We start from the raw sequence: 27089 nt of genomic DNA on the forward strand, positions 1-27089 counted from the left end.
AGATTGATACGAGTGACCCTAAGTTCATAGTTAACATGCTTGAAGCTTAAAGGGGACCTATCATGCAAAATGCACTTTTGTACGTCTTTTATACATGCATATGTGTCCCCGGTGTTCCAGGGAACTCACCAAGTGTCAGAAAACACAACCCTCTCTATTTTCCTCCATACCCAAATCTCTAAAAAAGGGGCTGCAACGGATCTGATAAAAACTGATCCAGATTTGAACACTGTCCTGACGTCAGGACGGTGGCGCTACGGCTATTGGGCCAACTCCACCAATCAGGAGGAGACAGCCACGGCCATTGCCGTTCAAAAGCGCTGGAGACGCTGTAGTACATATGCCAGGCCTGTAGATGGTGCTGTTCTCACTGAATCTGCCCTTGCAAAAACAGAGCTAAAAAATGTCAAATTGAGCAAAATGAGGCATGGCTAAAATGCATGATCTGTTTGGTATTTTGAAAAAAAAAAAGTATAAATATGCCTTTATATAGGTATGGTCCTACACTATATTATTCAAATATAGCATGATAGGTCCACTTTAAGTATTTATGCTGAATGTTGTCATACTGAGTGCACTCTCATTCTTGCATTTCGGGTATATATATAGTAGTCAATGACTGCTTATTAATGCTAATTTCTTACTAATTAAAAACACAAAGACTATTTATGAGTCACAGTCTCTGTCTCCTGAAGCGTAACACTGAATACATTACATATCAAGCTTATTGCGAATTAAAAAACGTTACTGTAGAGTGTCACTAGCCACATTTTACAAATCAAACTTGTGGAAACAGTGTCGGTCTGCTTTTGACTCACATTCGTCTGACCTCAGCTGCTGTTTTTATCAATATTATCCCTCCATAGTTGTAAATAAATGTCCGTTAGTTCTTTTGTTATTACTTCTCTGTTGTGATATGAGAAAATGAACATTAATCTATATTTTGTTTCCCTGCCTGTATCTCTGGCTTTACATCTGTCGGCTGCTCTTCTGTCGACCTCCAGGGGTTTTCAGAGAAAGCTGAAATAAAAACTAAGTCAACATCCTGCTCCCACTAGGACTTCCTGCCCCGGGAGTGTGTGTGTGTGTGTGTGTGTGTGTGTGTGTGTGTGTGTGTGTGTGTGTGTGTGTGTGTGTGTGTGTGTGTGTGTGTGTGTGTGTGTGTGTGTGTGTGTGTGTGTGTGTGTATGTGTGTGTGTGTGTGTGCGTGCGTGCGTGCGTGCGTGCGTGCGTGCTTGTCCATCAGCAATGAAGCTCCAAAAATGGTCCATTATACAAAGAAAAGAAAATACAGGCAGGGAGGGGTTTAAAAAAATAAGTAAGAGATTGTGGGCAGATCATCAGGGTCTTTTCATAAATTATATTTTGTGGACTTAAACCGCATGACAAGATCATTCTTTCTCTCCTGTTATTGCCCCATTCCACATGCCATGTCCAGGACTTCGCTGATCTTTTTAATTTGGGTATTAATCAAGTGAAATCAAGCCCATGGTTAACCAAGGACGGCAAAGTAGTTTGTTTTTATATTAAAAAAAGGGCTCAATCTGATGTTACCGTTTTCATCCATTGGTCATGATAATCACTGAAATTGGTGCCTTTATTTTAATAATTCAGATTCTGCTAATTGTATCTTTTATATATTGCTGTTCTGTATATGTTTCCTCATTATACCCATCTTTATTACTGCTTGTAATTTGCGATTTCAGGAAATTAGAGGCCCAAATGTTGCCTTTTTCCAGATGGCCACACACTGATCATCACAGAAGAAGAAGAGGGAGGGACATGTGGTATTACAGTATGTGTGTGCGTGTGCGTGTGCGTGTGCGTGTGCGTGTGCGTGTAGGGTTGATCTTTGCAAATGCTGTCCTCTTGCAGACGGTCATAAACTCAGACTAAACAGGAAAACCACAAAGTTATAGACAGTTAATCCCCTACTTAGGCACACTTATACACACACACACACAAACAGGACACACACACACACACACACACACACACACACACAAACAGGACACACATGCACACAAACACACACTCAATGAAATCAACATGTCTGCTGAAGGTGATCCCTTTGCTCCAGACTGGAGGGGGGGTCCGCTAAATGTTCTCCCAGGAGGCCAACTGGTTTTCTCTGCACTTATATTAGTTTTTCAGACCAGAATGTGGGGTAACATGCAACATACTGTAAATCCATCTATAGGGAAGAAATGTGGGAGGGCTTTAGAAATACAATATTGCGTTTACAGTCTCTATCTGGACATATTTCCCTATCAAACCCTTTACTGGACAATTATCTGTATGACAAGTCTCACAAAAAAACTCCAGGATAAGGACAATTCTAAGTATAATTTGAAACAATTTCTCCTTAAAACAAAAGCAGATTTCTTATTTTTAGCAATCAACGTCAATTATCAGCTGGTGTTGGCAGATGTTATAGATGTAACTAGCTCGCTAATTAACTCTAAATGTGTGGGTTGGTTAGACATTTGGCTGACATTTCCAGCTGATTCATTTAAAAATGAAAACCCTAAACAATTGTAACAACAGTAATGGATAAAACACAATAGTTTAACTACAGTGATTACAAATTTAATTATTTTTTTAAATAAACCAAAAACAAGTGGTACCAAAGATAGTTTTGTGCTTTGAGGCTCAGAAAGACCGGAAAGGCACAAAATTAATACAGTTTATTTACCATACAGTAGGTCCCGTGTACTTTGGCATATTGAGAAAAATATCCAAAGCTCGACTAGTTACTGCTGCTGACTAAAAGCATCTTAATGGGGGTTTTAAACCATAAGCAGGAGCACTAGCATGATACTAATGTACGTTGAAATCAGAGTTCAGTGAGTTAAAGACCGCACTGCATAAAAACGTAAGCTTCAATGTGAATTGTAAATAAAGTACAGGAAGACAGGGGCACAGAGAGGAATGTTTATGCGCAATAACTCCTGGATAAGTGGTTGAAGTGATTTAGCTGAGCTCAGACCAGCCAGCAGTAAATCCATCCTGCAATGGACCTACTGCACTCTCACACACACACACTCTCACACACACACTCACAGTCCATACCTGATGAGGCAGTGATGAGGACTTTGTTAAATCATCCACAAGCACCTCAGAGACCCAGCTGTGTGTGTGGTGGTGTATGATTTAAGTAGGAACTCATCGGGGCTAGCCTTGGTTAATACTTACAGTCCAGCCAGCAGCCAAGGCCACTGCCTCCAAACACACACACCTACAGTACAAACACACACACACACACACCCACAGTCTAGGGGATATGGGGGATATGTTGTTGTTGGTAATGAAAACATGCCAGTGAGTAGATTTACAGGAGAGAAAAACTTGACCTCTGGCCCTTAGAGAGATTTATCGTTGGTGGAGGATCTAATCCTCTCATAGCTCCAATCACTACATTCTGCTCTCAAGCCTGTAACCATTATAGAATAGAATCAAATCACATAGAAAAGAATAACAAATGTTATTTTCTTTGGAAAATCACTTTGGACATTTATCTCCTCACACTGCTGACTGCTCTGGATTTGAGTGCAAACGCACCCTGGAGATAGAGTCAGGGTTCAGTGAATGCTCAGATTTAAGAGCATGTTTGAAGAAAAGCCAAACAATGACACAACTTGACCTCACAGAAGCTGAAGCTTTTCCATTGTATCTGAGCACAACACCTATAACACTGTACAGAGTGGTCACAGAAGAGATTACTGCTGTGCTGGACTACAGTGGCTATTCGGTTTAATCAACATGATTTAAGGTCGCCTCACAGTTTTGGCATTGGGAAAAATTGAACTTCCAGATGGGGGAGGTAATAAAGAGTCTGTTAAAAGTTCCTAATGTCTGAATGGCCTGATGTAGTTTCTCTCCAAACCAATATCAACTGGCCAAAGAATCATGGTCATGCTAACTGAACCTGACGAAAAAGGACAAAATGACATTGGCTCAGTTTTAATTATGTATTACGAATAGCTCACTTTATTATTTATATGTATGCACACAGCTTTAAATCCCTAATGAGCGTGTGGATCATTGTGGAATAAAAAATTATTAATACTGCAGGTTCTGAAACAGCTAAACAAAATGCCATGTAATAAGCAGTGTTTTTCGCTTATGTATGTTGGACAATCTAAATGAACTGCTCTTTGAAAATGTTCAATATATGAAGTCATGTCAGGCTTTTACAAGTTAAATTACATTATCGACACAAAGGCTTATTAGGGTTTGGGATAGAAGCATTTATATGTGACTGTAACCTAATAGACTAGACAATATGTTGCATGTACTGTCAGGATAATTAGAGTAACATTGTACATAGATTTGCTGAAAAAATCCATTAAATCTGAATTTAAGTTTGATGTTTACACACCGTAAAATGATGCTTCTCACAGGACCTCCATTGCAAATTAGTTTGTGACATGTTTTAGATTTAATGCTCCAGAACAGCAACTTAAATCTTGAGTAGATATTATTTTGACCAATGAAAAAGATCAAGAATGAAGTATACATCTCCACTTTATTTATTCTGAAATTAAGATTAACTCATTCTTATACATTAGTGCAGGAGAGTATAATAGAACGTCGGTGAGTAGTATCAGTAGCATAGCATTCTGAGTGTTATTCTTGTACTGCAAGCCAAGTTGTAAGATGAAGTGTAACCTAGTTTGATACATATATATAAAACATGATGATGTCTTGAAACTGATGTAAATGTTGTGAGAGGATACGATGGAGACAGAAGCAGAAGGAGAGTCTGACTGTGTGATGACTAGAGGCCGGGCTATGTGCGTATAGGACTGTATTTGTGCATGTTGTTCATGTGTTTATGTAGATGTAAATGTGAGTGTGCAACATTTCCCATCTTAAATGTGTTATGTCCTTGTCAGGTCAGGAAATAACATCATTCTCTAGATGCGGCTGGTGGGGTCACAAGGGATTGTGGGTAATTGGAAATCCAGATGGACGTGCATGAGCTTTCAGGAAGAAACGGTTACCAAGGAGATTGAAACTGAACACACAGGCCACAACGTTAATATAGCTCATCTCCGTCTGTGCACCTTTCTTACTCTCTTATTTTTCCAATTCACTTTGATTTTCCTCATCATCCCCCGTCTCATGGTCTTCCTCCTCTGTTTTCCACCTCAGTTGACTTGTGAATGATACAGGGAGAGACAGGAAACAGTGTACTATTGGCTGAAGAGCTGAGTGGGTGTGTCCGACGGGACCAATCAACAAAGTATGTACAAAAGGAACAGCCAGTTATCATGAGTAATATCTGCACACACACAGATAATAAATGTCAGTTGTCTTCTCTGGGGAACGACTTCTTCACAGGACGAGGAGAGTTACCATCACAGAGACTGATGGAGATCCCCACTGACGGCCATTAGTCTCTCCGTTAGCTATATATGTAGTTGGCAGTGCTTAGATCTTAAGATCAGTTCCAACAGCTTTACAGTCTGTTGACAGCAGACCCAGCCAACAATCTGAAAGTCGACATGGATAACATCATTACAGGCCAACAAAAACACAAAACAGATGTTCAGACCTGGTTTTCTTACAGGGTTTGAACACAAGTCTACTGAAAAAGGGACTGTGACCTTATGGGGTTTTAGAGAATTTTACATTTGTGAAATAGGGATTTAATTCACTTTTATGGGTATCGTGTCAATGTGCTAAAAATAAATATTTCATAGGGAAGGAATGACCATGACATCAAAACATCCCTTACAAAACATCCTATTACTGCCATGATACAGAGGGTCTTTTTAGTGTTTTGTCCACTTTAGAGAGAAATTAGCCTAATAAATGCCTGATTTGTTCGGAAGTTATGTCAAAACGTTTGTCCTTTCCTCGATTGTTGGATCTCAAATAACATAATGATGAGCCTATAGGCATCCAGGAAATTGGCAAAGCTAAGTAAGTAAACTAAGGGTGGGTGAGGGGTTGTTGTTTTTTTAAAAGCTTTGTCTAAAAGGAGGCCCCAACAATAAAACTGCAAAATTACTCTTTCTTGGCTTGATTGTTCGGTGTCATATAAATAGTGATGATCCTATAGGCATGGAGAAATTGAGCGCAACTAAAGGCCCTGACACCAAAGAACACGTCACCCGATTGTTGTGTCGCCTCACGTCTCCTGCGTCTTGGCCAAGAAATCGCACTGGAACACACCGCAAAGACTTCAGCCGACGGCCAAGTAGCACGTACGCACTGCGCATGCGTGAGTGGAAATAACTCTCCTTACCAGCAAGCGGCGGTAGTGTGTATTCTTAATTCAAAAGAGGCAACCGGAAGACAGACTGCGTGATATATACAAACAACAAATAGCGTGCGTTCCATTTTCACTCTCGTCTATCACAGACTGTTTCACATAACGACTTATAATCGAAAACATGTTTAGTGCGGTACTGGAAAATGAAAAATAATAGCCGTCTGTGTGTGCCTTCTTCACTTCCGTTTCGCTTCTCATGCACTGATTCGCTAAGCTGAACAGCCAATCAGAGTGATTTATTTTGCTGACAGCCTTTTGCCGAAGGTGTCGGCACGGCCGAAAAGACACGACGGTGCTGGACACACCAATCTGAGTAGGGCGACAGGACGCTCATCGGCGGCCCGACATCTATCGACGGCCGAAAGGAACCCCGGATCCATAGAGAGGCGAAGTCCCGCCCATCTACTTCTGACCCATGGGACCTCATTTTTATTATTTAAATTATGTATTGAAGTCAATGGAGAGAGAAAGATTATCTTTCGATCCCGTTTGAATTGTGCCACGAATTACACATATGATGTTTGTCAATCTTAAAAAATAATTTCCATGTCAAAAAAGTCACAGTTTGTCGTAAAACTGTTGAAATATAAGACTATGAAAAATACGCAACTAGAAAGACTACAAATCCCAGAATCCCGGTCCCGCATGCTGGCTCTTACGGAACCGACTAACTCCCCTTGTGTGTATGTACAGCTCTCAACATGCCCAGACTTGTAGTGATTCTTTTTTTTACTTGCAAAATTCTCTTTTAAATTGACAAACATCATGTGTGTAATTCGTAGCACAATTCAAACGGGATCGAAAGATAATCTTTCTCTCCCCATTAACTTCAATACATAATTCTTCCGAAATAAGGTCCCATGGAGCTCCCCCGGAAAGGGAGAGACTTCGCCTCTCTATACAGTATGTTTAACTATCTTTTAAATCACACACTAAAACATACATATAAAACAAGTGTGAAAAAGGAATACAAATCAGTATTACGAGATGGAGTTCACGTGGAGTTAAGAGGTTTTCACACACAGCATTAAATGATGGCTATGGATTTTGACAGAGATTAGCTACATGTTGCTGACTCATCGTTTCTGACCGCACACTGATGACTACAGAGCTACTATTAGCTGCCCTCAGGCTACCGCTAACTGCTCTGGCACTGGAAATGTTCAGGTTAGATCGAGCGCAGCTGAAATGTGTGTTTGACAATATAGAATCCATTATAGTGTGTGTGAGAGCTTAATAGACAGTATGTATACAGTACGTGTGTGCCCACAGTGTTTTATGACAATATTCAATCTCATAATCTTAAATACATTGTATTTACAAGATGTTTTTTTGCATTTCGCCTCTTTATAGGGACACAAATTGAGATCCTGTTGCCTCGTTTAGTCAGTATGTTCACATGAGGGATTGTAGAGCAAGAGACATTGGAAAACAGGAAATCAACTATGTGAGAGCGATAAAGAGAAGTAGTTGCAAAGAGAGGAAGAGTGTGGATGAGTAAACACGGCACAGCATTGACTACAATGCTCCTTCATGTGTTTGTTCTCAGTGAAGTTCAGATGTATGATTCACCATGCTCCGTCTGCACCTGCGTGTGTGTGTGTGTGTGTGTGTGTGTGTGTGTATGTGTATGTGTATGTGTATGTGTATGTGTATGTGTGTGTGTGTGTGTGTGTGTGTGTGTGTGTGTGTGTGATGGAGTATATAGCATTCATTACAGTGGCGCTACAGACAAACTGCTCCCTGGATAGACATTGATTTTCACCCAATGGATCTCACTGTTAGCAAACCTAATAGCTTGGTGGGTAATGGGTACATGTTATGAATGGGCCCCTATGGGCAGGAGAAGGGAGGAGAGGGGAGTAAAAGGAAAGGATGTAGGTAGAGGAATGAGGGAAGAAGGTCAAAAAACAGAGGAGAAGAACATGTGAATAAATGAATTGGGTAAAAAAAGAGGAAAGAAGAGAACAAAATATCAGAGGTAAGCAGGAGGAGAAGAGATGCCATTTTGTAGGCACAAAAGGAGAGGAATTGATCTGTTTCTGAAAAGGTAAATAAAGCTGCAAGGATAAATCCATTAATCGATGAAAGAAAAATAAGTGGGATTTTTTTCTGATCAAATAATTGCTTGAGTGTACTTTCTAAACAAAGTGCGAAACGTTTTTTTCCATCCTTTAAAACATGACTTGCTGCTTTCTTTTGACACGAATGGCTGAATATCTTTGGTTGTTAGACTGTGGGAAAAGACATTTCATTTTTACGACCTTTTATAGACGTTTAATCAAGAAAATAATTAATTGATATTGACAATAATCCGTTACAGCCTTTAAAGGGAAATGGAGGGAGATAAAACAGTTAGACGAGATAAAAAAAAATAGAGGGATGAAAAAAACAAGTAAAAGGAAGGAGAGGACGTAAAAAAAATATAGTGGGAGATAACAAGAAGCAAAGCGATGAAGACAAACAGAGGAGAAGAAGGGGATAGATCAGATGTGAGTTGAAAGGGGGGGGGCTGCTATTTACCATTACTGCTAATAGGTTTCAAAAGGAAGCAAGTCGTTAGCTAAATGGATAGGCCCTAAATGACACATTACCATGTTAAAGGCTGATTCCGCTCATTATTGGAGCTCTGATTCCTCCATGCATCACCAGCTAGGGCTGTGAGCCGGCCACTTGTACACAGACCTGCTGCCTCAGCAAATACACTCCCCCCCACACACACACACACACACACACACACACACACACACACACACACACACACACACACACACACACACACACACACACACACACACACACACACACACACACACACACACACACACACACACCACACACACACACACACACACACACACACACACACACACACACACACACACACACACACACACACACACACACACACACACACACACACACACACACACACACACACACACACACACACACACCGCAGAGAAGGACTAGGGAAAATGGCCATGAGAAAAAATGTCCTGTCCAGTGCGCTGCTCTGTTCTGAATCAATATGTAAATCAGAGCAGAACCCGGAGGAAACCTGGTTTTCCCATTAGGAAACAAGTCAGTGCTCGGATAAAAAAAACAACAGCATGAATATTTGGAGTAGAAACATTTTTTATGGAAAGCAAATGTTATCAGGGAACTAGAGAGGAGTCCAATAGCATTATAATACAGCACAGAGTACAAAAGGGAAGTCTGGAAGACATACTGCAATTCAGCAGCTGACTTAACAACATTGAGCTTATTTTAAAGTGTGTGTGCGCTGTGAAGAGTGATTAAAGAACCCGCTCACACCCACACTTAAGTTCATAGTGTTGGTCAAGGACCTCCACCAGTTAAATTGTGACCAAGTGTTGTAATCTTCTTTTATCACATATTCCCTGGCATTTCATTTGATCATTTTCTATATTTTATAGGATTAATTTGGGTATAACGTTGTTTATTCAGCTGTTGGTTATGCAAATGGAGAATGGTGGATTCAAATCCAATCCACGATAAATCTTGACAGGTACACACAGTCAAATGTAGTCTATGCAATAAACCCATTTTAGTATAAGGAGCAGTGGGACACTACAGCGCCGCGGGAGCAGTTTAGGAGCGCTGCTTGTCTTCGTGCTCAAGGACACCTTAGGAGTTGATTAACTGGCACCTCTAAGAGACCTGTCCACACGCCACACTTGGTACCATCTGGGACTTGAACCGACGACCCCTCGGGTTCCCACGCTAAATCCCTTTGGACTGAGCTACTGCTGACCAGCCTGCCAATAATTGTATGTAGGCCATCTTGCAATAAGTTCCACTGTACAATAAACCCTCTGGCTTGAAGACTAGTTTGCAAGAGTTGATTTGAAAATCTAAATATTACAAGATGATTTCTGACCATCACCTAAACCTGGACAGGGATATTAAACCGATTGGAAATAGCACACCCTAGATTTCAAAATACACAAATATGTCCCAAAGTGCAGCAGAGCCGAACCCCTCTACATAACAAACTAACACGAGTCTTTGTTAACAAGCAGGCAGAGGACAAGGATCTGGTTGAGTTGCTAGAACAGAGCAGTGGGCTCCTCTAGGAATAAATGTGCTGACGGACCACCCACCTCCCACCCACTGACAGAACAAGCCTTGGGCCTGGCTGAATGCTCAGATTTGCTTTCCTCTTCAGGGGCAAAGAGGGTCAGCGCAGAACTCATACTGTTTGAGTCTCACAGATATTAAAAACTGGAATATAGAGGTTTGATGTACAGGAATGTTAGTACTTCTTTTCCAAATACGTTGCCACTGACTCTTCTTTTAGGATACACTCATATTTTGATATTACATGGGTCCAAACAGGGAAATACCTACAACAGGGAGTGAGGTCAGGGGTCAGATTCAGGGACAGAGTATTGTGGTGTCCAAAACAATCATTAGTTTACTGTATGTAAGCGGTAAAACTAAACTTCTGACACTCATTTTAAATGATAATGACTTGACTTGAGATTACATTCTTCTAAAAAAATAATATGCTATCCATTAGACAGCTTTTTTATTTATAATTTAATTCTAAGGCAAAAGCTTAAATCAAAAATAAAATAAAACGGATTTAGCATTTTTGAATGAGAATCTTATTGTTGGCGGCATAGAGGACGTTTTTGTAGTCCAAAACATACTCAGCTCCTGTAAGATTCTTCAGTGAGGTAAATGGTTTGAGATTCGAAGCTGGTCTTTTCCTTAAAGCAAGGCAATGAATGCCAATCAGTAGATTTGCCAAAAGGGGGTCCACACAGTAAAGGAAAAACATAATCCCTCTGTTGTGATGCTGGCAGCATGTTGGACACTTTAAGCAACAAGATGAATCATTCCTCCAAGCTTCATCAAATTGCGCTTATCTCAGTTTTGGCATTTCAGTATAAGGCCAACTATTATGATGTTATTCAAGCACAAACAACATGTCTACCAACAGTCATATGTGCCTTAAACAGGAAAATACCCTTTGGAATAACTCACTCCTTACCAGCCTGGTCCAATATCAGACCAGTGCCCAAAATTCCCGGGTGTCACGGGCCTATTATTGCGGGGCGGCAAGGGCTCTCTGGCCTTGTCCACACACACAGAGACACACACACACACACACCACTTTTCACATATTTCATCTTGTGTCAGATGTGAACATTTGCTCTGCATTAGGCTCTCTGTGGGTTTGCCTTGGACCCGAATAATGGAAATACAAAAAATATAATGGAAATGTGAAATTACATACAAAATGTGTCCATTTCTCTCTCTTCACAAACACAAACACACACACACACACACACACACAATATTGATGAGAAAAGCAACTGGAATAATGGAAAAGCAGAAATGTATACACACCACATACTTCTTTCTTCCTCCTTCTGTCTACTCCTGCCTGCCTGTGTTTTCACTCTTTATCTTACACACACACACAGAAACACACACACACAAACAAACACACAGAGGTGTGTATAAATGTTAAATCTGACCAGGCCATTCTAATAGACTCGTATTCCTCTGATGCTTTATCAGCTCAATCACACAAACATTCAGCCCCAAAATAATGGCCTTTCTGTTTGCTGCTGTGTGTGTGTGTGTGTGTGTGTGTGTGTGTGTGTGTGTGCGTGCGTGCGTGCGTGCGTGCGTGCGTGCGTGTGTGTGTGTGTGGTGTGTGTGTGCTTCTATCTAGGAGCTGTGCTGCAAAGAGAGAGTGTGCACTGCATACAAATCTGTCAGTAAAGCCAGAAACAGCAATTGTTTGGTTAGGAGGTCCTGCATTTAAATTCATTCATTCATCCACCTGTCAGTCAGTCGGCTGCAGTATCTGATGGTAAAAAAAAACGTGGAAATGAGCGAAAACAAGGGACTGCCAGGTATGGAATATACACCGACACCGGTTTTAGCCGTTCAAGGGTAGTCCGCCGAGTTTAGGGTGTTGATTAAGGACCATAAGCATTAGCTGCTAATTGTAAACCAAGGATAACTTAAATAAAAATTAAATAAAGTATCTCAGATAGTGTGGATATCGTCAGGTTGCTCATTGTTAGCGGTCTTTAACACTAGAACCGCCAATCGGGTCAATTTGACCCAGAGCTGTTTTTTATTGTGTGTAACTTTTTTTCAATAAAATATTAAAGTCTTCCAGTCCGTGACTTTTCCTGAAATTGTGTTATGTAGCACCCTATGTTGTTAAAAATGGTCAATATGAAGTCAGATTGAAGAAATCGCCCAAAAAATGGCCATTTATACCTATTTCCGCCAAGCGGGTAATATTGACCCCACCCCTTTTCATATAAACATGACGTGTTGCTATAGCAATGCCTTTGTCTACTGCGGTTCCTCCTTATAGATAGAGAGAGAGAGAGAGAGAGAGAGAGAGAGAGAGAGAGAGAGAGAGAGAGAGAGAGAGAGAGATAGAGACAGTCTGTAGTGAAGGAGTGTGCTCACGGGAGACTGCTCGCACTGCGCTCCGCAGCAAACAGCTGTGGGGCGAGTTGAAAGTACGTTATGCTGGCCGCGGTGTCTAAATAATGCTTCCGGCCCAGCGGGCCATTTATAATGTCGAGCCCTGAGAGTCCACAGATTATATTGGTATACGTTTCATCCCTGTGCGATCAAAGCTCTCTGTTCAATAAAAGAACATTTTACCTTGAAAATCAATGCATTCTAATAGCGGGTCAATTTGACCCAGGTGGCGGTTTTAGGTATAAAAAATCTCTGGCGGTTCTAGTGTTAAGGATGTGGCTGCCATTAAATCATTGGTAAGGGAACATATTTTCCCACTTAATAATAACATTACACTTGGTGATTTGAAATGAATTAAGAACTAAAGACGAGAAGTTGGAGATTTCACCTTGAACGTTAAACTGTGCCTTTAAAATAATAACCTAATAAAAAACGTATAGTTGAGTTGAAGTTACTGAAAATGGACGTAGTGCAGTCCACACACTAATCTGTATGCTTAAAACTTGTGTGTTAACTGTCCAATTTCTACAAACTCAAGTATATCTGGTTGACCCCTCTCTTTGTATTGCTAGCTATTCTGACTTGGACCACACACCAGACTGAGGTCATGACACATAAGGCAGAGGACGTGGCTCTGAAAGGTCAAAGTTCATGAATGTGTGAGGTTAGAGGTTGCTTTAATATGAAAGGTCATGACGCTGAATTATCACACACAAAAGCAGCAAAACATGCACAAATAAACATTCAAAGCCATCTTCCAACAATGTCTTGCTTTGTTTCGCACACGAACAGAAAGTCTGAAAATCATGTTGTGCCCATATGTTGAACAAGGATGTAGCGGGCGAGCTAAATGGTAATTTCTAGCAGCCACTAAAACCAGCCGGTATCAATCTATACAGGACTTCAGAGAAACAGCAGCCTAACCTCAGCCCAGACTCTCTGACCACAGAGACCTACAGCATGACATGTTGCCAACTAGAGTGTAAAAGTCTGGTTTTGAAACATGATCCATACAGCATGTCGGTGGGAGACTGGGACGGTGGCTTTGCTGTTGACGTCGAGGGGGCTCTTTAAATTCATTCTATAAAAAGGTTTTATGTGTTTCATTCCTTTCAAGAAGAAGAAAACATGCCGTGTAATCGACATTGTTTTCCGTGTCCCAAAATGAAGATTAGGCTTATTAAACTAAGCTTTAAATATGCCTGGATTTTGGGAAATTGGTGAGGGAGTAAGGATTTTGTTGTTAGGCCACAACAAAGCAAAAATAATCAAGGATTGTGTACAGCGAATGATATTAACATGTGTAGGCCATGTGTGTTGCATTCAATGTTCTGCAGCAAAGTCAGTTTGCAGAACTTAACAGTGACAGTGCTAATCACCAGTTGTCATGGCAACATCTGCAAGACCTTACTGATTTTTTGAAACCGAGTCTAAACTCTGAATTGACTCCGATTGGGATTGTCATACCTACACCTGAACTTGTACAACTTAACATCTGTTTATTTTATCCCAGGATAATAAAGACATACGTATTGACCCTAATTGTCACAGGATTCTTTCAAAACAATGATCTTATCCGATTCAAATAAACAATTCTGATGCTTTCCACTGTTTAAGTTAAACGACCACAAACAAACCACAACGAAGGCTTAGAGGAAAAAAACGGCCCCGGACCAAAATCAACAAACTGAGAACTAGTTCCCAAAGTTGAAATCTGAAGAAAGCATACACAAACCAAATGCAACAAACCAAAAAAATCCAAAACAGAGCTGGGGGGCATCTGTCTTGCTTTCCGGCTGTCTTTGAACTGCCTGTGTCAGACAGATTTCTCCAGTGGAAGACAGCTTGCTCTCAGTGCGCTCTCAGTGGATAAACACAGGTTTTGAACTGAAGTGATTTGAGCTGGAAAGAGAACAATAAGACCTCCAGAACCCAACGGTGAAGGAATCGTAAGACAAACAAACTCAGGCCAGACGCTGAGCTGTGCTTCGACCGCAGAGGTTGTCAACGTTACTCCTTCCTGGGATGAAAGATAGATAGCGGGGTGAAGGTGAAGGAGGAGGAGAAGGGGGGGTGGTACAAAGGGGCACAGAGGAGAGGGGGAATGATAGGAAATCGAAAAACAGAGAAGCACTGACTACATTTGATAGGCAGAGATGTTCAAGAAGACATACATTTTAAGCAAGTGTTGTTGGATTTTTAAAGATTAAGATGCATATTAAGATGACTGCTGGCCAAAAGAGGGAAAGAGTATAGAGGGAAGAGGAGGTGAAGGGACCTAAAGGTGGTCAAAAATAAATTAGGAGAGAAAGAGAGGAAGAAGAGGGCAATCAGGAGGCCAAGGGATGAGAGGAGAAGAGGAAAGAAGAGCAGAGGGAAGATACAGGAAAGAAAGAAAGAAGTAGGCAAGAGGGACGACGGATTATGAGCAGCGGAGGAGGGGAAAGTGTGTGTGTGAAAAGGGGGGCTCATTATTGACACCATGTGTTACCACAGGAAGCTCTTTGGGAAAATATATGCACCCAAAAGATCAGAGAGCGAGAAAGATATGAGAGGACGACATAGAGAAAAGAAAGATGAAGAAACGGAGGTTGTTCCAAAGTCTTTGCAGCTGCAGACGTGTGTGTGTGTGTGTGTGTGTGTGTGTGTGTGTGTGTGTGTGTGTGTGTGTGTGAGGGAGTGTGAGAGAGTGTGTGTGTGGAGGGGTCAGTAGCCTCTGTTTTATCAGCTGCACATCTGTATGTCAGGCGTGCCGTGTTTTGGCCACAAGGTCACGGTGTCAAATCCCACAGCGAACACGCACTCAGATCTATCCAGACATCTATCATAGACATGCATACATAAATATTTCAAATGAACACTGTCGGTTTTATTTGATAAGATTTGAGTGCCTGAAGGATTGTTAAAGTAAGGCTTCTTCAAAAAAGTCTCAATAAAACATGTGAGAGAAGTTTTCCTTGACATTGACACGGTAAGAAAAAAGGAGATTAGAGAACGTTGAACAACTATATAGAAATGTCAATTAGTCAATAAGTCAACTGACTAAAATGAGTTTGCAGCTATTGTGTTTATTGGTTTATTTGGCCTGTTTCAGTTTCTTGGACAAGGCATCACCTATTTTATCTATTTTCTTTTATTTGATGGCAAAACTAATAAATGTATTAATAATATATGAGCAGATTAATCAACAATAAAATAAGTAATGTACTTGTGTCAGCCCTATTTGATTGGGAAAAGTCACATTTACATGACAAAACTCACAGACACAATCAGTTACGGCCCGTCCACACAGCAGCGTTAAAAAAGTCTTGGAGGTGGGCGTATCTGAAGCTTGGGGATTTTTTGCGAGGAAGGCACCAACAACCAATCACATGAATCTCTCGCCCCCAACATACAAAGCAAAAAAGCCCGAAGTAAACTGGATATAAACTCCCCAAACAGGCGAAAACCTACCACTGTCTCTGCCACCTCCCTCCATGCCTGGCTCCTCCGGTTTATATCCCGGTAGGTAAATAGGGACTGGTCATAAAGCACCGGGTGATTCCCTACCGCTAATTTCTCCTCCATTTTTTGGAATATGAGGAAATGACCTGCGGTATGTCTCTCCCAGCATACACGCGGTTTGATTGGCTAGCGCTTGAACTGTCAGATTTGCATACACGGGATTTGATTGGCTGACGCTTCCACCTCAGCTTCAAAAGTTGAACATTGCTCAACTTTGAATCCTGAAAATCCTGAAAATCTCCGCTCTGCTGCCCACAATGCAGTTCGGCGAAAAGTGAGGCAAAGTGACGTCACCCCATTCAAAGTGAATGGGCAGAAGCGTTCCAAGATTTTTTAACGCTGCTGTGTGGACGGGCCGTTAGATGTAACGTATGGTTAATATTTTGCAGTAAATCTCTAAAAGGAGAACTTACATTTGTATTTATTTATATATTTAAGAAGGGATAATGCACATTAACTAACATGAGCACTTGAGTCCATCATGTAAATGTGCCAGATTCAGCCATAGAGGCTAATTGTGCAGTCCCTGGCAGGAACATGGCTTTAAAATAAATCATACAAGAGCACATAAGCACAGGTAGACATTGTGCTCTTCACTATTCAAGCTAGCTACCCAGGATTAGAGTTAAATGAGAGCAATTTACCCACAATGCAGCAGCTGATCTAGAAAATCTAAAAAAGGGTCAGAGGAATGAAACCATCAGACTGCATTGCTAGTTCTTCAGAGGGAAGATTGGTTATTTTAATTGGAATGTCTGTCTATGAAATGCCGCACTAAAATAAAAGTTTAGTTTGCTATCGAGTACATAGCACATGACTTTACAAAATATTCGTTCTATTATGAACATGCAGCCCTGACGCTGTTAACCAGATCTACTTGAATTAATTTCCATTATGTTTTTGCATGTATCGCAAACACATGGGGTTATATCGGTGCAAAATTAAAAAGGAATGTATTAGGAGAGCTGGGAGTTACTGCAACCGAAAACATCAAATATTTTGTACATATTTTATGTTCTTTCCTACAAATCTATATCGCAGTCTTGTTTATTTTTTAGGCACAGTAAACAGTCAGGTGCAGAACCTTGTGCACACACACTGTATAAACTCACATGCACACACACGCTGTATAAACTCACATGCACACACACACACTTACCAATTCATCAACTCATGCCCTGTTTCCTTCTGTGTCTAAGCCCACAGTAGAATGAAGCTGGGCAGAGCAGCTATTGTGTCCCTGGTAGAATTAACTATTGATTTTCTCCTCAGCATTATCAATGCTGTTCTGACAACAAAACAGCTAGGAAACACACGTGAGCACACACATGAGCACACACACACACACACACACACACACACACACACACACACACACACACAGATTGTGTTCAGTGTGAGATGTGCTGTGCGGGAGGCAGCTCAGCCCCACAGGGAAAAGCACAAGTCAAATATGAAAATACTATTCTAATACGCACACACTGACAAATACACAAACAATGATGAATGACAAATAATCAAACATTCAAAACAAACTGAAGCATATGTTTCCAGTCTTATCACACGAAATTAGGATAAACACCGTCCCATGAAACATTACCCTGTGTTTACGTATCGGATGTTTATGCATTGCTTGTGCAATCAGAACGCAGCCTTTGTGAACATCCGTGGGCCTACAGTAAATTATGATCAAATTCATTTGGAGACATTGGTATACATACCATAGACAACGGCACCATGGTCACGGCCATTGTCTTGTTCCAGTCACTATTTGTGTTTTTCAAAATTGAGATCATAACACCTTTTATTTCAGCAGTAAGATAACTTCTACTGTATTTGTCCCACTCTCCTTTTGCTTGGTTAAAAAGACAAATACAAATTTCACCAGCTTTTCTCTGATACACAATGAAAGTTTCAACATCATGCCTGCTTCCTTGTTTTGCCTTGGTCAACGAGCAAACTAATACATTTCCCATCAAAATTAAACGAACACATGTCAAATATACTATGGGGGCTTTAGGAACGGAGAATCCTAGGGATTATGGATGAGATATTTGTTTACTGTACTTGTAGTAATGTTTCAAAAGGTTGTGTTATTAACTACAGGCTCAATTTAAAAAAAAAAAACGTATGGAAGGGGGAAGCATGGGCCAAGAAAGATTACATTTTTGACATAATCTGATCTGAATCGAGACATATTTTTCACTCTCGTTAACATAGCTTTTGGCATAGTGGATGTCTGTGTTTATTTAAATATTCCACATCTGGCTCTACTGATACTTGGTTCAATTCAGAAAGTAATATTTTGTAAGTGCATTCTTTATTTATTTTTTAAATCAGCAGGTATCACTTAGCTGCCATCAGCCTCCTGACCTACTTCTGCCGCACACTGTGACAAATGTCAGGAGAAAAACAACTCAACGACAAAGATTTAAAATGTCAAAGTCAGAGCCTCCAAATCCCTCTCTCTTTTTTCTCCTGCAGCTTCATGTCTTTTTTTACTGACAGGAAGGATACAGCACCGTTCCAACTTAGCACCTGGCTAATTTTAGCTCCTAGAGGATTCCTCTTAAGTACACAGACTCTGTCACACACACACACACACACCTGTTGGGGCTCATGTGATCTGTGTCTTTGGCACAATGTCATTGATTCATTCTTGGCTGCCTTGAAGCCGAAGACAACTTCACAAACAAGGAATGACAAGAAGCTACAAACATATACAAACATGCGCATCAGAGTGATGAGAGTAATCTATTTCACATCTGCCAAATTAAGAAAAGAGAAAGCAGACACACTCAGAGTGTAACACACCAAGCAGCACGAAATTAAAGAACGCAGACAGAATTTCATTTATGATGGGATGCCTGCCTGATGAATGATGCGAATAATGAACGATGAACTTTTATCAATCATTTGTCACAGCAAAAACACAAAAGCTACTTCCCTATACTATGTTACCTGTTCTTCTCATAACCACACACTTTCACGTTTAAATAGATTATGGACATCAACCTCATCCACACAAAGTGCAGCCAACAGGCAGAGCACATTGATTTGGCAACAGGTTTGTCTTCCCACATTAACCCATCTGGAGCAATTTGGAGTTCATTACACTCAAGGACTTGTTGACCGACACTGGGAAGACACATGTCTACAGCTTCTACACTGGGTTACAGTAGTCAATTCTAACATGATCGTAATGTGTTCAATTGTATGTATGTAGTTGTTGGAAAGAAGCTTTGATGATGCAGTTGTTTGAAGGAAATATTTTCCCCTGTTTAACTTCTTAACAGAAAAACATTAAGCTGAATTATATCCGATTAATTTAGTTTTTTACCGTGGTGTTGAATTTGGTGTGAGTGAAAAATAAGTGTATAATGTTTCAACCCCAACAATAACAAAAATATAGTCTATCCAAAATCTGCATTAATCTGCTTGTTTAAAGCTGGCTACACACCAACCCGATTTTGGGAGTCAGAGGCCTTCAGAGGCAGTCGGGAATTCGCGGCGCCCTCCTCAGGTTGGTGTGTCCCGCACCGTCGTCTCTTTACGGCACCTTTTCACACCTCCCGCGAGAGGTCAGAGAAAGTCGGCCCAAGCAATCACTCTGATTGGCTGTTCACACTACCGCTGCCTGCTGGTAAGGACAGTTATTGCCACTCGTCGACTGAAGTATTTGCGGTGTGTTCGTAGGCGGGCGGCGTAGCGGGCGACGTAGCCGACTCAGGCGACGAAGCTGACGTAAAAAAGTCGGGACGCCTTCGGTACGCGTTCTTTGGTCTCAGGTGGGTGTGTAGCGGCCTTAACATGTATGTTGCCATATAAACTCTTAAAACAGCAGCAAGTCAATTAGACTATTCTGTATCCTTGGATCTTCCTTTTTTTTCTTCCTTGACACCTTTCCTTTCTTCATTCACTCCCTCCCTTTCCTCTTATTTTCCAGGAAACATTGACAATATTCACTGAATTTGAGTCCTAGGTTGAGAAGTCTGAGCGCCTCTGGTGTATTCTATCAAATCCATTCAGCTAAGCTCGGCTGCTTTCACATTAACATTGCAGACTGAGATCAACATATTTTGAAAACATTATGACATTGGGATTAATTCACCTCATAAAAATGTTGATTTCTCTGATGGGCAGAAAAATCCACTTTGGATTCACGACACATTCACTTAAACCTCTGGTGACTCCACATTCAGCCTGGCTTGGTAATTTAATCCATTACCTTAACTTAAAACACATCTGCTCTGAGGAGACATTTTATTTTACAAATGAACTATATTTTATATTTTCAGCATAGCACTGTTGATTATGCTAAAGTCCTATAAGCCCCAACAGGGAAATCAATCAGTTTGCTTTCTGAAGATGCAGAATGAGCTTTCTGTAGGACAGCAGTTAAGTCACTAGGAATTAAAAAACAAATGTTGATTTCTCAGTTGGTTTTCAATCCTTTTCTGGATTCATTACACTGGTGTCTCTTGTGAGCGTAACCTCATATCCATCCATGCAAAAACAATGATAACATTCACATTAATACACACATAACTCACACAAGTCAAGTTTTCTGGCAACTAGTCCGAACTTTAGACATTTTCCCTGGTGACAGGCACACATTCATGACAATTTACTATATCTTGTTGTTTGGCTTTACTCTAGAGTTCCATGCATCATTCTGACTTTTATTTCATATAAAATCAGAGCTCAAAACTTGCTAAATAATTCATATTGTCCAATATATATAGCATTTACTTTACATTTGCTGATTTATCTGGTCTATTCTGGTTTTATGATGATGCAGTCAGTGGAATTGAATATTCAACTTCACATTTATTGACTTATACTGTTGTCATCCAATATGACTTTTTTTCCAGAATTTAGCTTTTCTTTTAAAATCATTTTGTGACATTCTCACTGAAGAGACTTGCAATTATTTGCCCCAGACTTCTGCTTTCAGACATAGTTAATTCTGATAATAATCCAATGCAGAGGCAATAATGTAATATAATACATTATTTTATATATATATTTATATATGTATTTTTATATGGTCTTAAAGTTACAACCGGCCCTTTGAGTGCAGCCATAATGCTGACGTGGCCTGCGATTAAATTGAGTTTGACACCCCTGGTCTACAGTGATGAGCAATTTTCCACCCAACTTTTTTTGCAATGTTGCCCCAAAAAAAGGGTCTTTTCATCATCAACAAATGTGTCTCGATCCCTCTCCTCAAAACCATCGGGATCGGATTCAAAATATTTAATTTCCATATAGCTTTTGTGTATACTTCCAATCCTTTACTCAATATTGCTGCTTCAACCTCCTCCTCTCTCTCTCTCATGCCCCCTGAACCGTTATTCTACCTGTTTCACCAATCCTTATCATTGATGTCTCCTTCAATGCCTTATAACTCTTGAGCGCACCCTCCTTCCTCTCCATTTCATCCCTCCTCCTCCTCCTCCACCTCTTTCTGATTATCTCCCGGTGTCTCTCTGAGCTCCGTCGCTGATAGAGAGCATGCCTGGCTGACATGCCTGGTAATGAGGCTCCTAATGCAGATGGCCTCTCCCGCCCTCTTCTACTCAATTTCTCTCTTCTACTCACTTTCTCACACACACACACACACACACACACACACACACACACACACACACACACACACACACACACACACACACACACACACACACACACACACACACATCATGATGGCAGCCCCCCTCCCCTCTGCAGGTGGTCCAAAGCACTCCTGCGTAAAACAGTAGCTGGAGATGTTTTGAAGAGGATAAATAGAAAAAAAGCATGACAAGCACTACATTTGTCTGATTAATCAAGCTACAAACACACACATGTCAACACACCCTACACACACTCAAACAGCTTCATCTTCATGTTTGTTCTATTGTTCAAGAAGAAAATGGCCAATCCTTAGACCCCATTTACACGGGAACGTTTGCGTTTACGCACCGTATGCGTTTTCCAAAAAGTCTTCCGTTCACACGCATTCGGCTCATTTAACGTGTCCGTTCACACGAGACCGCTGGAAACGCTGTAGTACATATGACAGGCCTGTAATTGGCGCTGCTGCCGCCACAAAATACACCAAAAGCAGCGAAGAAGACCCAGGAGCATGGTTGCCATGGTTGCCCTTCTGTTTATTCTCCGCGGTGGACGGCGTGTGCTCCTGCTGTAAATCTCTCCGGTAGTCCACCAGCAGATGAAAAACACCCACCTCTCCGCCTCTTCCAAGGGACGAGGGAATCATGCGGCAGAGTTTCGTTTCCGCCGGTCAACATGTCCGTTAAAGTTTAAATCTTCCGGACAAAATTAGAAAAGTGCCGGTCAGAGGTCTTCTTTGTTATTTATTGAGCTTTAAAGTGGACCTATCATGCTATATTTGAATAATATATTGTAGGGCCATACCTATATAAGGTATATTTATACGTTTTCTTTTTCAAAATACCAAACAGATCATGCATTTTAGCCATGCCTCATTTCGCTCTCCTCCACCCTGTCTTTGCATGCGCTGCAGCTGACCACGCCCCCCTGCAAAGGAGGGGGCCGAGTTACGAGCGTCATGTTACCATGCCAAGGCAACCTCTCATTCCCCTGATAGGTGGAGAGTTGGCCATATAGGCGGAGCTCCTCCGTCCTGACGTCAGAGAAATGTTTAAATCTGGATCAGTCTGTATCAGATCCGTTGCAGCCCCGTTTTTAGAGATTTGGGTATGGAGGAAAATAGAGAGGGTTGTGTTTTCTGACACTTGGTGAGTTCCCTGGAACACCGGGGACACATATTCATGTATATAAGATGTACAAAAGTGCATTTTGCATGATAGGTCCCCTTTAAAACAAATTGATAACGACTCTATATAATAATATAATAATAATAAACGGAGCCTCTCTTTTCCTCCCACTCTTCTGACAGCCCAGCAGCTGATCTCTGAGCAGGAGACGTGGGGAGAGGGAGGCGGGGCTATTTCATCGTTATCAGAATTTGATCGTATAGGGACATACACACAGAGCCGTTTGACCCCCCAGAGCGTTCCGTTTGCAGATCTATCCACCTTGGGACCCGTTATCGTTTGCGGGGTCCGTTTCTATCGTTTTGTTACGGCCTCGTGTAAACGAAAGGGCTATACGCAAGAGAAACTATGCAGATACAACCCGTATCGTCCTCGTGTAAACGGGGTCTTAGTAAGTTGTGTAAAAGGGGTAATTTGACTAATAATAAGAATCAGTATTTTGCATGAATATCTTATTGTGTGCTTTGTTATATTGTGTTTGACCCAGCTGTCAATCCCCTTCTCCTCTAAGGGCATTGTTGCTCATTTTTTGTTGTTGAATGTCACGGCCCTAACGCACAAGAACATCATTTGGCAACTTCACCACTACAGTAAATACAAAAGCAGCAGCTCTTTTCAAGTGCATTTCGCATCTCTTGATCTTTAAAGGGTTGATTCACTTAAATGACAAAAACAAAGAAGATGGTATTTCTCTTAGCATGTGGTGGTATCCAGGCATGCAGACGGACGTGCTTATCTTTGTCTGGGTTTTGAGAGATTTATCTGAGATTTTTGCCTTCACATCAAAGCAGTATGTGTATGGATTTTGTTAGTGGTACTTAAGGCATTGAAAATAATATCTCATACAGCCGATTCAACGTTATGTATCTTTTAGAAACAGCAACTGTGTTTGATGATGTTCAGAGTTTGTTTTGGATAATCCACAGAACACACTGTGAACACCATTTATAAAAAAGGAGCATTTCTTAAAAACAGTATGACAAATCTGTTGAAGATGAGGTCTGAGGATTATTCAGAGAAACACCGCTTCTGAAAATAGATGCTGCTGCTAAGGTTTTAAATAATGTACAAAAACGACTTTACTTCACCTTTGTTGTTTGGTTGTGGTGGCAAAAAACTCAGAGACTGATCTTATCTGCATCTCTAAATATCACAAGATTTATACAAATACAAATAAATGTTATTTCATAATTAGGGTGAACAACCTTCAGGGCATGTTGCGATTGATCGTTTGTTTTTAGGAAAACACTGAGGATGACTAAAACACAGATGGAAACATTACATTCTTAACTTCAAAATGAAATGCCTCAATCTGAACCTCATATCATTTGGACAGTGACTCCTCCGCAAACTGCATCCAATCCAAAACCAATATTGTACACTGTCCAAAGATAAAATAACCTCACTATTTGTCAAATACCTGCTTTTACAAACAGCAACAAATGATCTGATGTTTTTTTATAATGGCACTGAAACAAGCCTTCATCTGTAGCCTACATTAATGTCACATAGACAAACATTGTGAGTGACTTGAGTTCTTGAACTATGTGAAAAGTTGAAAACAAGACTCCCCAGGGAGCCAGACTAAATGTCATACAGTGCACATCGGCTAAGGATACATCCTGTTGGCCAAGGAGTTACTGCAAAAGGGCAAACCAAAGGACATATTTGTGTTGTATTAGTACAGTTCAACACTAACTATAGGTCAAGGTCTTTTATGTAAACCTTATTGGTTAGTCTAAAAAGAACAACTGATGATTCTTTCGCAAAGTTTCTTATCAGATCGCTCAGAAACAGACAACAAACGTTGGGGTCCTAATTTAACAAGACATTTCAAAGGGTTTTATGATCTCAGCTATGCCTTTGCTTTCCTAGATCTAATGGATGTTTCCTTTGGTCAATTATGTTGAAGTCACCCAGCTACAGTTTATAGGCTACTGATGTTATACTCTTCAAAAACTACAGCCTAAACACACAGTTTACTTGACTTTAGACATTGATATCACCACAGTGGCTAAGTAGATTTTTTAACCATTCAAACAGTATTCGAAAAACAACCATCTTCTATCTGTGTTTTACCGTCATATGCACAATAGCTTCAGAGTAGTTCAGGCTCCTCCAACAATGACACAAACAATATACTGAAGACAAACAAATAGATCAAATGAAAACACTGCAAGAATAAAAAGAAATGAAACAAGAGAATGTTGCAATGGACACAATGATGTAAGTAAATGCAAAAATAAGCAAGTTATATACCCAAACAAGTAAGTATAATGTTTGATAAAAACAGAATTTTAAATTAAATATTGTATTGTAGGGGAATACAATACAGCTGATTGGAATAATATATAACTAAATAATAGGACTGTAAACAGATGTGTGTGTAAAGTGCTCTCTTAGGTTTTAGTTTTAATAGAACAAAAACGCTTAAGTGTTTATCATGCGTTTTCCTTTTTATCTAAACAAGTAAAGAAACCCTGCTCTGATAGAAACAAAGTGTGATTAATGGCATGTGTCAGCTTGCCACAGTGATGAGAGGACGTTTAAAAGCCTTTCTCCTGGATTTACATTAGTTTATCTATCTATCAGAGGTGTAGCCAGCCTGGGCCTGATTAGCTTATTAAGGGAAATGAGCAGCAGCCGTGTGAGTGACAGGGGGTCTGATGCATGATGGGAGTGTTGTGCTCCGGTAAATGACTCCCCCTGAGCACAGTTATCGGTGTATTGATCCGTGTGTTATCTATCAGTCTCTGGAGGACTCACCTCTCTGCTGGGCATGGCAGCATTGCCATAGTAACGCGGTCAGAAGCACGAGCCGGAGTCGCTTCATTTCGTCCTGTTTTAAAAAGTTTGATATTGTGACGCGTGCGCTGTGGAATCAGCGCTGGGGTCCTCTCGCGCGCTCCGTGTGATGCGTTTAAAGTCAGGGGGAAGTTTCAGAGAAAGTTGATCCAAAGTCTCTTTACTCCTCCCTTTCCTCTACTCTCTCCCCCTTCTCTCCAGGTTTAAACATGGGGCAAAGGAGGGGTGAAGTGAATGGAAAACTAGATAGATAGATAGATAGATACAACTTTTTACAACAAACATGTATTTACAGTATTGATTATAAAAGTTACCATTGGGCATCAGAAAGGCCCATATCAAGCAATGCATCACATTGTATCAGGTGAGCTTGTGTTTTGCGTACATTATTATTAATGTATGTACATTATCATTAGCTTATGTCTGGCAAATGAATGTAAAATGTAAAAAATACAAAATCTTCCTTAGAAATGTAATGGTGTAGAAGCGTGAAATAAAATGACTAATACTAAGATAAAGTTCCTAATAGGTATTTTAGTATAGCAGATGAATTCATTTACTTGGTTACTTTTTTGAAACTTCACATTCTGGGATCATTGCGAGCATATGGTAACTGAATCCATTACAGGGTTTAAGGCGTATTATACATCAGTTTGCTGCAAAACTGAAGCAATTTTGGTATGAAAGCTACAAAGAAAATGAAATGTTGCATCAGCACAGCTCTGGAAACAACAAACAGCATAGCAGGGTGAAGAAGAGTAGAGCAGAGAAAACTTCAGAAGTGAAGAGTTGGACAAAAGTTCTGGTCAAGTTTTGTCAAGTGAGTTACACAACTGTTCTGTGGCTCCTCCTGCTGCCCTGCTCAACTCACCACAGTCTGGGGCTAAACTCAAACTGCCAGATATGAACAGCCATATGCACAAACAGAGACATTAAATAAGGACAAAATCAGAATATGAAATACATTTTTGTTGAAAAGGTATGTCAGAACATTGTTTGAAGCTTCTAAAAAAGTTTCTAAAGTGCCATTTCAAACTAGTTGAGGTTGAGATTCACTGGAGTAAACAATAATGCAAAATTAGCTAATTACATAAAGTTAGATATTATCAAAACAGTATAACCTACATCTACAAGTTACATTTTTAATTAAAGCATTGTTATTTTATATCAGCATGTAAAAACTATCCCGCATTTAATGAAAG

At 40.5% G+C, this 27089-nt stretch overlaps 1 protein-coding gene across 1 annotated transcript in view; it reads right to left on the reverse strand.

Annotated features, from left to right (window-relative positions):
* The window catches only part of LOC117486949 (laminin subunit alpha-2-like), a 189440-nt gene extending 163453 nt beyond the window's left edge, over window positions 1–25987 (reverse strand). The window contains 1 exon segment of the mRNA XM_034135550.1: window positions 25849–25987. Within this exon segment, the coding sequence (XP_033991441.1) occupies window positions 25849–25915 (67 nt within the window). The 5' untranslated portion in view covers window positions 25916–25987.
* Window positions 25988–27089: the final 1102 nt, after the last annotated feature.

This window comes from Trematomus bernacchii, unplaced genomic scaffold (assembly GCF_902827165.1).
Source record: "Trematomus bernacchii unplaced genomic scaffold, fTreBer1.1, whole genome shotgun sequence".
Classification (NCBI taxonomy): domain Eukaryota; kingdom Metazoa; phylum Chordata; class Actinopteri; order Perciformes; family Nototheniidae; genus Trematomus; species Trematomus bernacchii.